This window comes from Fringilla coelebs (genome assembly GCF_963513975.1).
Source record: "Fringilla coelebs genome assembly, chromosome: 8".
Classification (NCBI taxonomy): Eukaryota; Metazoa; Chordata; class Aves; order Passeriformes; family Fringillidae; genus Fringilla; species Fringilla coelebs.
Window position 1 is genome coordinate 20,156,394 of NC_140066.1, and position 12,078 is coordinate 20,168,471.

At 43.0% G+C, this 12,078-nt stretch overlaps 1 protein-coding gene across 5 annotated transcripts in view; it reads right to left on the reverse strand.

Annotated features, from left to right (window-relative positions):
* The window catches only part of PANK1 (pantothenate kinase 1), a 30,572-nt gene that overhangs the window by 15,532 nt on the left and 2,962 nt on the right, over window positions 1-12,078 (reverse strand). For 2 of the 5 annotated variants that reach the window (XM_084209996.1, XM_084209995.1), the window contains exons 1-2: window positions 9,875-10,248; window positions 2,094-2,446 (exon numbers count right to left, since the gene is read on the reverse strand). In XM_084209996.1, the coding sequence (XP_084066122.1) occupies window positions 2,094-2,446; window positions 9,875-10,130 (609 nt within the window). In that variant the 5' untranslated portion in view covers window positions 10,131-10,248. Of the gene's footprint in view, window positions 1-2,093; window positions 2,447-9,428; window positions 9,560-9,874; window positions 10,249-12,078 lie in introns of those variants that run through there. The other 3 variants (XM_084209998.1, XM_084209999.1, XM_084209997.1) reach the window with 2 other exon arrangements.

The following is a 12,078-nucleotide window of genomic DNA, read 5'->3' on the forward strand; positions in this document are numbered from 1 at the left end:
CTAAGTAGCAAATAGCGTATAAGGCATTTTACAATACTGAAACCTGCAGTAGCAAGATATTGGCACATATTCTCTGCTTCTAGAGGTGAATTAGTGGTCAAATACTTGAAACAGGTATTTCAGAACTTTCACAGAGCAGTCCTGAAGCTGTTGTCCAGTGTCAATTTACACACAGCAGAACCTACTGATAGCCAGCTGCTGTTACCATGGCTAATGAAGTGTGACAACTTAAGAGCCTGTACCCAGAACACACTGCCCTTTGAGAGAGATTAAGCAAGGAAACTTCCATGTAATGGATAATATTCTGCTTCTGTAATTCTCTAAGGATATTACAGCTTGAGCCAAGAAACACTTGCTATAAAGGAAGCTATGGAACTGGATAGCTGTAAGAGGTGTCCAAAGCACTCACTTTAGTGGAAGTGCACTTCACTGATAGCTTTATGCCAGAAAACTCCCCAGCCAGCCTTTATATGGTTTGTCTTAAACTACCTACAAGTGTATGGTCGTGTTCCCAGGGGTCCCAGGAAGAGGGAAGAGACAAGGATCTGACTCCATGTTTCAGAAGGCTTGATTTATTATTTTATGATATATATTATACTAAAACTATAATAAAAGAATAGAAGAAAGGATTTCATCAGAAGGCTTGCAAGCAAAGGAGAAGAATGAAATGATAACAAAAGCTCCTGACTCCCAGAGAGTCTGAGCCAGCTGACTGTGATTGGCCATTAATTAGAAACAACCAGATGAGACCAATCACAGATGCACCTGTTGCATTCCACAGCAGCAGACAATCATTGTTTACATTTTGTTTCTGAGGCCTCTCAGCTTCTCAAGAGAAAAACTCCTAAGGAAAGGATTTTTCATAAAACACGTCTGTGACACAAGTGTTGTAGCACACAGGATGTTAACAACACTGCAGAGGTGTGGAATTTCATGCCTAAGTCAACCAGTCATTTGCTATGTGGCCTCATACTTGTGTTCAATAGTTGGCAAAACAGTTCCTACTCCTCCAGCCATGGCTTCCCCTGCTATATTGCAGCTGAGATGAGACTGATCCCTCGCTGTGGATTGCATATTTACAGCCTGTAAGGCCAAAGCTCCAGAGGGAAATGTTCAGCTATGAGAGCCACCAGGTAACTTCCAGTTCAATTCTACAGCTGTGGGAGTGAGGGACGTGAACTTCCTTACTAAACAATGGTAGCTGTTATTACATGATGCAGGAAGAATGAATTTGGAGAGACTGACCATTCCAAGGGAATAGTATGCCTCTTCAGAAAGTCCTGAAGAGACCTCCCATTGTCACTACAGAATGTGGCCTGAACCATTCCCAGGACATAAGATACTCAAAAACACCTCAACTGAGGCCACACTCACTAGAACTAAAACTCACCTCCTACTGTGGTTCTTCGATGCTTCTGCACCACAACCAATTTTTGAAGAGTACTCTAGTGCAAAACTTCACATTTACATCAGCTTCTGGAGTTCCCTGCAAAGGCTATTTTTAAATCTTTGGGGATCTGAGACCTACTCATCTCATGAATTGCCTTTCTTTAAATGGCACACTCACAGAATTTAAATCAAAAGATTGCTGGTATTATGTTCCCACACACTGTCTCTCCCCCATGCTCCAAGAGTCTTCCAGACTCTTGACTTCAGTCTGTTTCAAGGTTAATACAAAAGGAAGGGAACCAGAATCAAATCTCTAGCCTGTATGGTTTGATATCTGGTTTCCAATAGATGACCAGTTTGCAAGTACCTGTAGTGTCAGGCTTCTAGGTTGTCATAGCATACCCTCAGCTGATTATGAAGCATCTGATCATCACAGCCATAGTCTAAAAAAACTCCACCTTTACTAAAAACATCCTGCATAGCAATACTTCAGTAGAATACCCAGCAAGTAGAATACCCTTCCCTCACCCCTCCACATTCTCAGCAATGTCACCAATTAACAAACGTGAGTTGATTCTGTTGCTCCTAATCAGTTAGGATGGACTAAAAAAGAGTTATTTTCCCAGCAAATTTTAATAGATGGGCTCTCATGATGTTTTTTTTCAAAGTACCTCCCAGTGAACCCATGTGAACTATTCACATACCGTTCTAAAGTCTTCCTCAAACTTGTAAGCTCCACCTCCCGTGGCACAGAGCGTAGTGTGCAAACTGGAGAAGTTCTTTTCACTACCCATCTGTATGAACCTGTGCATGGCACAGCTGGGAAAGCGGATGAAGTGCAGGTTTCCTTTGCGTCCACACATAGTCAAATTTTTCAGTTCCAGGTGGACATCGCGAATGCCAGTTTTACCATAGGCTGTATTGGAGGTCAAGTATTTCCTAATGCTTTTCAGGTTTTCCACCTCCTCCTGCTCCTCCTCTGCAGTAATGTCCTTAGGTTCAAAGTAGACCAGCTTAACCAACGTTCCACCGATATCCATTCCAAACCATGGGAACGCTAAGAACAAGGGGTTTGGGGAGGAAAAAAGAGAACGTCACTATAAATATACAGGGTAGACAAATCACTTAAAACATTTGCTGAATGACAATTCAGTGCAGTCACAGTAGCAGCATCTATTCCTGAGAACTGGGAGTCATGTCCAACTCATATGCATTAAACACATCTCTAGGTTAAGCCTTAATAAAGCCTCAGTTAAGAAAAAGAACAAAGAAAATCTCAAAATATTCTTGTCTGAAGAAGCAGGCTTTAATAAAATGAAAACATTTTTTCCCAGGAAATCATTTTACTCTTCAGTCACCACTTCTTGACAGAGCACATTTACTGCATTTCACCCAATTGGCACCAATGGGTGAGAAATGAAATGAAACTGTATTTCACCCAACTGGCTCCAATTCTAAGAATTAAGGAGACGAGGAGGAAGAAGAAACAAGAAAATAAACAGGAGAAGGAGATTTCTCAAGTCATATTCCCACTGTGTAACATCTACAATTGCCTTTCCAAGCTCAGTCAGAATTTCCACCATCACAAGGCTGTGTCTGAAGAGGAGCAATACAGAGCTCCCATTATGCTGGAGGCCTCCAGACTCCAACCCACCAGAACCAGCAGCTCTGTTGTACTGCAACACTTGTATATAGTAGCCAAAAGTGAGCTGGCTTGTGTTCAGTGTTTACCACTGACAGACCTGTCCTTTGAGTGTAGACTCCCTTTGCAGGTATATGTGCTAGTCTATCACATAATTATATAAGAAATGCCACTCTTTGCTTCTCACCTTACCACAGCTGGCCCCCGTCCTCCAAAATCTTTGTTTTGTTAATAGCAGGAGAAAATGACTATGGAGAACACCCACCCGAAGACAGTAACTGAATCAAGCTGGTCTACCTGTTCCACTAATATATATATATGCATACATTTTAAATAGTAAGCCAGGTAACTTTATGAAAGAATAAGAATTGAGAATACAAAATCTATACACAGGCACTGCAGATGGAGGGAGCTAGCAATGTTTCTTAGAAAAATAAAATTAAAAGTACTGAGTATATGATTAACATCTAAGACACACTTCTAAATTTGCAGTCATACAGTCACCTTCCTGCTTTTCAGGGAGAATCAGGTGGACTTGCTAGAAAAATGATTCTACCAACTAGGGCATCCCAACTTAGTGTTGATACAAACTTGAAACCATAAATACCATATGCATAGCTGATTTTTCTGCCAGCGAACCTAAAAATAAACAACTTGGGGCAAACACTTTAATAAGCATAGGAGGTACTTATCACACTGTCCTTCCTCATGTGATCACAGATCACAATTAAGTTACTCATCTTCAAGCTGAAAGAGGCTTAGTCTTTTTTTCTTACCCTAAGTGTCTCAGCATCAGCTGGCTGAATAATTTTTAAGTCTAAATTCTCCAATTTTTAATATGCTCTCCCTGCCCAAACCAATCCTTAAATGTCAGACATTTAAAACAGTTATTTCACTTCATTGATGTATGCCAAGAAATTGAATCATCAGTTTCTCCTCCCAGTTCCCCAAGGACAAGGCAGGCATAATGCATAAACTCCAATGAAGTAGCTGTTATCTGTTGTAAGGTCTCATTTTTTTCCCATGCTATGCAAGCTGCACAAAGACAGTGAAAATAAGTCTAATTTGAGTTTCATGTATCATGCTATGCAAATACATGAGAGTTCCCTGAAATTGGAAGAATTCAAAACAAGCATGTTTAAAACAAGCTTTATTTAAAGAAGAAAAATATGTTATAGACTAACCTGCAACTCAAACACTTGGGAAAGCACAAGGTAAATATTTATGTGAAAGCTGTCTCATCCACACTGCACAACATTGCAATTCAGTGGAGCTCAGGCTGCCAATCCCATTAGTGATTTACACAAATCTTTAATAAAGCTACTGAGAACTTTAATTACCTGTCCCACTGGAACAGTAAGTCTCCTCCTCAGATATATCTTAACTATGCAAGCAGGAAGATTAATTTTAAAAGCAGCATGGTTGGACTATGCAATACAGAACCAGCCTGTAGCTAAGTATAAGCTATTTTCCACTATTTTTCATTAAGGGCATAAAACCTGCAACACTCTATGGGCACCAACATTTGCTTGAAAGCCATAGTGTAGATTTCCTCTTTAAAAGAGGCAAGAAGTGTTCTGTCTTCCTATCAAACACAAGCCCAGCAATAAAAGTGTTAAAGTAAGCACTAACAGCTGAGAGTTATTCATAAATGACTGCCAAGACATTTCACTTTACATCTTAACATTTTAAAGAGTTATAACCAAATAATTCACAAAGAATAAGTACTGTAGAAAACAACTCTGAAGTTTCTTCAACTCTGCATAATTCTTGGGATAGCTACACATAATGCTTGCATTTATAAAGTGAGCAGAAATACCAAGACACTTTTTTTTTAGTTTACTCTCTCTGTGAATCTAAGTTCCTTTCATTTTGTTGTGAGCCAAATAGACTGCTGCAGAAAGAAAGGAACTTTGCTTTTAGAACACCAGCAGTTTTCTTCAGCACAAATAAAGAGCCCAGGATCAGACAACAAAACCAGATATTTTAGTGATGCAGAAGAACAGCTTAGTTTTCTTCTCAATTTCTAACACCAGCTTTCTGTTGGAATTACTTGCAATAATTCAACAACCATCTTGACTGGTTGACCAACAGGAATTAAACTAAGTCTCAAAGTTTTTAAAAAATCATACTGAAATTCATATAACTTCTGCACAACAGGAGTGAGAGTAGAAACACTTCTGTATTCCAGTGATTATTTTAACATGTATCCATTGTATCTTTTGTTACTATCAGTATGTTCCAAATCAAAATGCACCACTGATCCACCATCAGTTCTTTTCCATATCAATATAAAATTCATCTCAACTGGTACCTATACACTTCAACTTCCTGGTGCCACTGAATGGGGTGCTAAATGGAAGTGTGCACACAGACTGAAGGTGCTCCTGGGGTTTGCTGCCTCTGTGAATACAGAATAAGATGATTCAGAGGCCATCAAAATTAACAGAGCCTGCCCAGTACTACAACCAGTGGGTATGAAAGAAAAGTGTTTGTGTAGATAAGCTTTCCACAGACTTGAGGGAAAATGGGAAGAAAATGGGGAGAATGTGGAGGAGGTGTTTTGTTCTTTTTTTGGGGGGGTGGGGGGAGGGGGGGGAAAGGAGGGAAGCAGTGTTTGAGGTTTAGGAGGGAAGCAGTGTTTGAGGTTTTCTGTTGGTTTGTTTTAAACTGGAAGCTGGAAGTCCAGCACTTCACTGATGACCTGAATAAGTGTCCCTGAATTATGAAAAGACAGGAAAGCAAGGAAGGGGAAAGTAAAATTCATCCCACCCACATTTCAGGTTGATCACAGTTAGTCAAAACTGTGTGATTTACTGTGAGTAGTAAAGACACCAGATATGCTGCAAAAATATTCTCACAATGTAAAAAAATGCACTTCTAAATTAAAATTGTCTGATAAGGCTAATGAGCTGATTTCTCTCTTTCCAGGAGGTATGCAAAATACCTATTGGATCTGCTGAATCTATAACTGTGGCAAAACCAGAACTATTCTACTGCATTGCTACACAGCAGTAAGTCAAAAATAACACTGTAAAATCTAGTTTTAAATCCCATAGAACCAATACAGAAAGCATCAAGATGCATCACGTGTTCATAGAAGTCTAGCATAAATCAAAGTCTCTACTTATCTATGTAAGAAATTAATTCTCTTGATGGTAATAAACTGTGCCAACTACCTAGCGGTTTCTTATCGTGAGATAAAAATCTGTACTAGTCCAAAATTTAGCTGCAGAAGCATGTGACAATGCAAACAGAAGGTACCTACAGCATTGCATAAGTAGGTAATCTGATGCACACCAACAGCTGTGTATGTGGGGCAAAGGTTCACTCACCAGAAATTCCATGATACATTTTACCTAGTTTCTGCATTAACTCTAGAGTATCAGGCTATTCCTACAAGGCATTATTATATTCAGATTTCAACACCTTGTATTTTTAAAAGTGAACACACAATATAATGAGGGCATGTGGAAAGTAAATATCAAATCACAACATCCTCCTCATAGACAAGAGCTCAGGAGAAGCAAGAATGAGAGGGAACTCCTGGGTCATCAAGTAACATTTACCCCATTAAAGAACATAACCAAGAGTAATCATTTTCTTACATTTAACCAACCACCACATAAGGTTAGCTGAATCTTTTTGCTCCTCAACATTCAGAAAGAGATTGTGCTTGAATCCTGCTGGTTAGAACATTCTTCTCTCTACCTGAGCCCCAGATTTATTCCTGACCAGTTTGCAGCAGTTCCTTCTTTTGCCAAAACTGTTTCAACTTATACATCTCCCTTACAATAGCTGTATTTCCTCAAAGTCAGACACAATATTTCAATTTTTTAATCAATATTTTGAATGGTGGTATCAATACTCTGATACCTTAGTCATAAGTATCTCAGATTAAATATCTTAGTTTCAGCTGCTTTTCTGTCTGAACACACATATGTTAAAATCCCATTACTTCATTTACATTTCATTTGCATTGTTTGACACTTTGATGATCTAGGAACTTCCTGTCTTAACTGGGTCCAGAAGAGGTGAGAGAGCCAAAAACAGTAACAGGGGAAAAAAATCAAAACACCACGCACATAGCATGACATGGTATTCTTACAGCTTCTGAAAGCTGATTTTTATTAAAAAATAAAGCTATAATAGCTTACACAAATTTTTCAATTATTACTTCCTGTTTTACAGAGTTATAAAAAATAAAATAGAAGTATCTTTTTTTCTTTGAATGAAACTAGAATAGGTAGCTCAAAAAAGGTATTACATCTGCTTACTAATTAAAATTTCCTCAAACCTTAAAAAGCTAGAGCTAAATCATGCACACATATCAGGTGAAGCTTTCCAGTTCATCCTCAGTAGCAGGAGCATATTGAATGTCTTCCTCCTCATCAGAAGAACAGATAAAACCCAAAAGTTACAACCAACCCCACAAAGAGCTCAAACCCAAAAGCAGAGAGGCTTTTGTTAAAAAGGTGTGACCATCCACACAAATGTAGTTATATTACCACAAACTGATTTGAAAAAGAAAACTGGAGCAAGCCTAATATCCCTGACAACCCATCTAGTTAAATGAAGGAAAAAAGAAAGCCAAAACAGGATTCCCAGCAGAGGCTGGACCAGGAGTCCTCCCTTACTGCAGCCTTATCAGCAAAGCACACTGGTATCATGGGGGATCTCCCCTTCTGAGAGGGGAAAAAGACTTGTTAACATAGAATTCTACCTTACTTTGTTAGGAAGTAGAAACAATCAAGAAAATAAGGGCTTAAAGGAATAACTGCTGCAGAAAGATAGGTTTCATTTGTTGAAATATTGGGAAATGCCAATTAGCTCATTAATTGCTCTACCACACAAAGCAAACCCTGCAATCAATACTGTTCTCACATGCCATGTGGCAACTGCACTTCATTTTGCAATCTGTCCTTAAGAAAAGAACAAACACCTGCAAAGGTCAGGATTAAAAGCACCAAACAAACCAGTAAAAATGGTACTGTGTAGTATTCACTAGAGGAGGATGCAGTGGAAAGGCATGCAGTACCAAGACAATTTGAATAATAACGTAATGGATTTTTTAAGATGGTGACAATGTGCTATCATTATTGCCTGTATGACCAATACTAAATTTCAAACCTTTTCTTGTACAAAATAAACCATATATATTAAAAAAGCATATCAGCAAGCATTAATGAATTTTAATCAGCAAATAAATTGCCCAGAAAATAATTCTACAAAGCACTTCCCTCAGCTGCTGTTTTCATTAAAGCTACATTTCACTAAAACTCCACAGCTGAAGATTCAGTTGTCATACATCTTGGGCAATGTAGTCAGTCACCTATGCTTCTTACTTAGATGGGTTCTTTTTTCCCTCAAGATGGGATGGAAATTCCAAAGCCCTCATTCTTTCTTAATCAAGTGATTGCATGAATTCCTAAAAGCTTTATTCTTTGCTTCAAAATAGTTTTAACTATTATGGAGAGTTTGATATGCAAGTGCTGACTCTCTTTAGCTACACCAAATCAAAATGTAAGCCAGTCCAAGTTCTGCAGGTTTTGTTCATGAAGAAAACGTGAAGCAGGACAAAAACTACAAAAAGTTTGTGACAGAGAACAACTTGGTCATTGATAGGTTAAATTTGATAGAGGACTAAATTAACTATCAACAGGTACTGTAAGCACTACATGATTAATCAATCAGAGAACATTCTAAGGGAAAGTGGCATGAGTAGCTCACCAAAAGCATTGTAAAAGTCAGAAAAGGCACTGGCTAATACACAGTCCTGTGAAAGGTGCAGCTCTTTAAGGCTGTTTCTGAATATTTTGTTCTGCTTAAACCACAAAAGTTTTTTTAAATATTCACTTCAAAACAAAGGAAAAAACCCAAAACCCAGAGTAGCTGAATGGACACTACTTCCTACTGAGTAGAAACATCTTTAAATTTTGGCAGCAGGCAGTTTGATCCTGACTATCCCTATTATCCTTTTGGAACATGCTGAACTGGCAACAAAGAACCAAACATTTGTGGGTTAATGTGAAGGGCTACCAAAGTGAGATTGAAAAGAAACCTTTTCCCCTAGATTGTTTTACTTGCAGGGTTCACCATGGAAGTATTCAATACCTCCACGTAAGCGAGACTACTAATCAATAAACCATAGAGAATTAAGGAAATACAGAATTAACAAATAGGACGTTTGAGTCTCAGCCCTGAAATAGACAAGCAGTTCACGAACACTTCCTAAGTGAGAAGCACATTACAAATTTCAGATGTTTACAAATATTTTTCCCCACCGGGTTCCCAGATTCACTTTTTCCTTCATTCTAACGTTAGGGAAAGGAGCACACGCTAAGCTCGCGGAGCCTTCTCACGCTCCAGAGCGCCCCGGTGGCCCGGCGTTACTCACAGTGTTTCTTGGGCACTAAGAGCTTCATGCGTGCGGCGGGGAGGCGGCGAGCGGGGCAGGACCCTGGGCACCGCCCGACGCGCTGCTCGGCAAGGAGCGGCCGCCCGCCGCCCGCCCGCGTTTGTGCCGGGCCGCCGCTCCCCGCCCGCCGCCGCCCCATTGGCGCAGGGCGGGCCCGGCCCACGCGGGAGCGGGGCCGTGCCCGGGCGGCGCCGCCGCATTGGCCGGCACGGGGCCCTCGCTCCGCCCGCCCGGCAGCCGGCGCTGGGGGGCGGAACGCCCGCGGCGCGGAGCCGGGCGGCCGTCAGCCCCGGCCGGGCGGCGCTCCGCAGGAGGGAGGCGGCGCGGGACCCGCGGCCGCCTGACACCGGGCCGGGCTGCGGCAGCGCCGCGCGGCGGGGGCCGGGCCGGCGCCGCTCCGCAGAACCACCGCGGTCATCACTTACGTGGCCTGTGCCGCCGGCCCGAGTCCACCCTCCGGCGCAGCCTGCATTTCTTGGCCGGGGAGCCGTGGCTGAGCGGCGGCAGCTCCGGGCGTAGCAGCAGCGGGTGCGGCGGCTCCCCGCAGCCGCCGTTGCTGAGCGGCGGGCCCGAGGGGTGGAAGCCGTTCTGCAGCAGCCCGCCGAGCAGCGAGCAGGAGGCGGCGGCGGGCGGCGGAGGCCCCGCCGAGGCGGCGGGCTGGGCGCGGAGCTGCTCGCCCATGGCGGCAGCTTCTCCCCTTTGTCTCCCGGCTCAGGTCCGGCTGGGCGCGGCGAAGCCTCCGCTCATGCCGGCGCCCGCAGCTCCGAGCGCTGGGATGCGGCGCCCGCCCCCCCGCACGGCGCAGGCGTCCTGCCCGCAGCGCGCTGCAGAGGGGCGGCCGCCGCCCTCGCCGGGGACGCGGCGACCCCCCCGCCCGGGCAACGTGCGCGCTCCCGGCGCCGCGCCCCGCACCTGCGGGCTCCGCCGGCGGCCCCGGGAGCGCGCCGGAGCGGGCGCCGGGGCACGGCCACCGCAAGCTGCCCTCGGTACAAGCGCGGCGTGGCCCGGCTCCCGCGACCCTGCTCGCTGGTGCGCACTGAGCAGGCTGCCCCTGGCACCGGCTGCGAGGTCATTTTCGCTTCGGCGTACCATGGCGCACGCTCCAGTCACTCAGTGTCTGTGTCTCGGAAGGCTCGGTGCGTGTGCTCCCAGGTACGCCCTGCACCCCGCACAAAGTTACTTATGCATCGGTAGGAACGTTCAATTTTTTGTCTACGAACGTTCAGCTTTTTGTCTACATTGTCACTTGTCACTCAGCAGCTTAGAGGGACTAGTGTGACCTTGAATGTTTGACCTCATACTTTTTTAGTATCTTGGCTTTCCCTGCACAGCACTGATAATCGTGTGACTGCGATTTATTCTCTGACCGCTGAGATATTCAAGTGTAAAAATGCATTTTGTGAATGGAATGTATCAACTATCAAGTGGAAACTGGGTGAACTGTGCTCTGGTGTCATGTGTAGGCTTGAAAAGAAACACTAATTGAATTTTGCTCTGCACATGAAGGTCATTTCTTTATACAAACAGCCAGTCACCTTAAGGTAAAAACATGTCTCACAGTGGCTTATTCTTATACCTAGAATTAGTACAGGACATGGGGCCTCCATGGTAAAACACGTACCAAGAACTCAGCACTATTATAACTGCCTCTAGAAAGGAATACTGCATTAAGCAACGGCTTCATGAGAGGCAATCTGGCATTCTCTCCACTTCCTGGCTGGGACCAGAACATTATGTTTAGGTAACTGGAAGCAAGCAAGAGAAAAACATGCACACCAAGATGGGAAAATGAAGAAAGAGTGTTTGAGAACAAAGTTAAATTTTCTTCCTAAAAGCCTACAAGTAATATTCTTGACAATTTAAATACTTAGAGTTTTCTTAATATTCTTATGCATAAGCACTGTTAGTTACCAGCCCGAAAGTGATTGCCCTAAAGAGGGTAAGAAGAAGGACAGGCTACAAACATTTACTGCTACATGGGGGTTTAGCACCTCCAAAACTGTGGAATTCCTTGAGAAGTCCCTAACTTACCTGATTATGTTTAAACTACAAAGCAGAAGGCTGCTGCCTGGACTGGCAGAGACCATGTCATTTCACAGCAGATCTAGGCAGCTGGCTGGGCACACTTTATGAAACTGTCAAGTCTAACCTCTTAGGACATGAGGAATCCTTGCTGCTACTGTCCCCAGCTGGTAAGAGTTGTCCCTTCTCACAGAAACTGACTGCACATACAGCCAGCCCCATGGAAGAGGAGATCAAACCTGTTTGTCTCTACATTTGCTGGGAGCAGACACACAAGCAGTTACTGTATCTCAGCTGAAGGGTGGCAACTTTTTACCTTACTCCAACAAAAGCAAGAGCACCTTTAATTGAACATGTAAATTTCGTTTTGCTAGCAGAATAGTCCTTCCACTGACTCACTGGAATACTGTACTCAAGTACTGGGTCCAGTTTTAGGCTTCTAAAAAACTTTTGGAATAACAAACAGAACAAAGTGAAAACATCAAGTTTCAGTCTGTGAAATGAAAGATTTGAAGGGGTATACATTCTGGAATAGGTAGCAGCAAAGGAAATCATCACAGTTGTTGAGAAATAAGAAAATTTGTAAGTCACAACTGCAGGAAAGGAA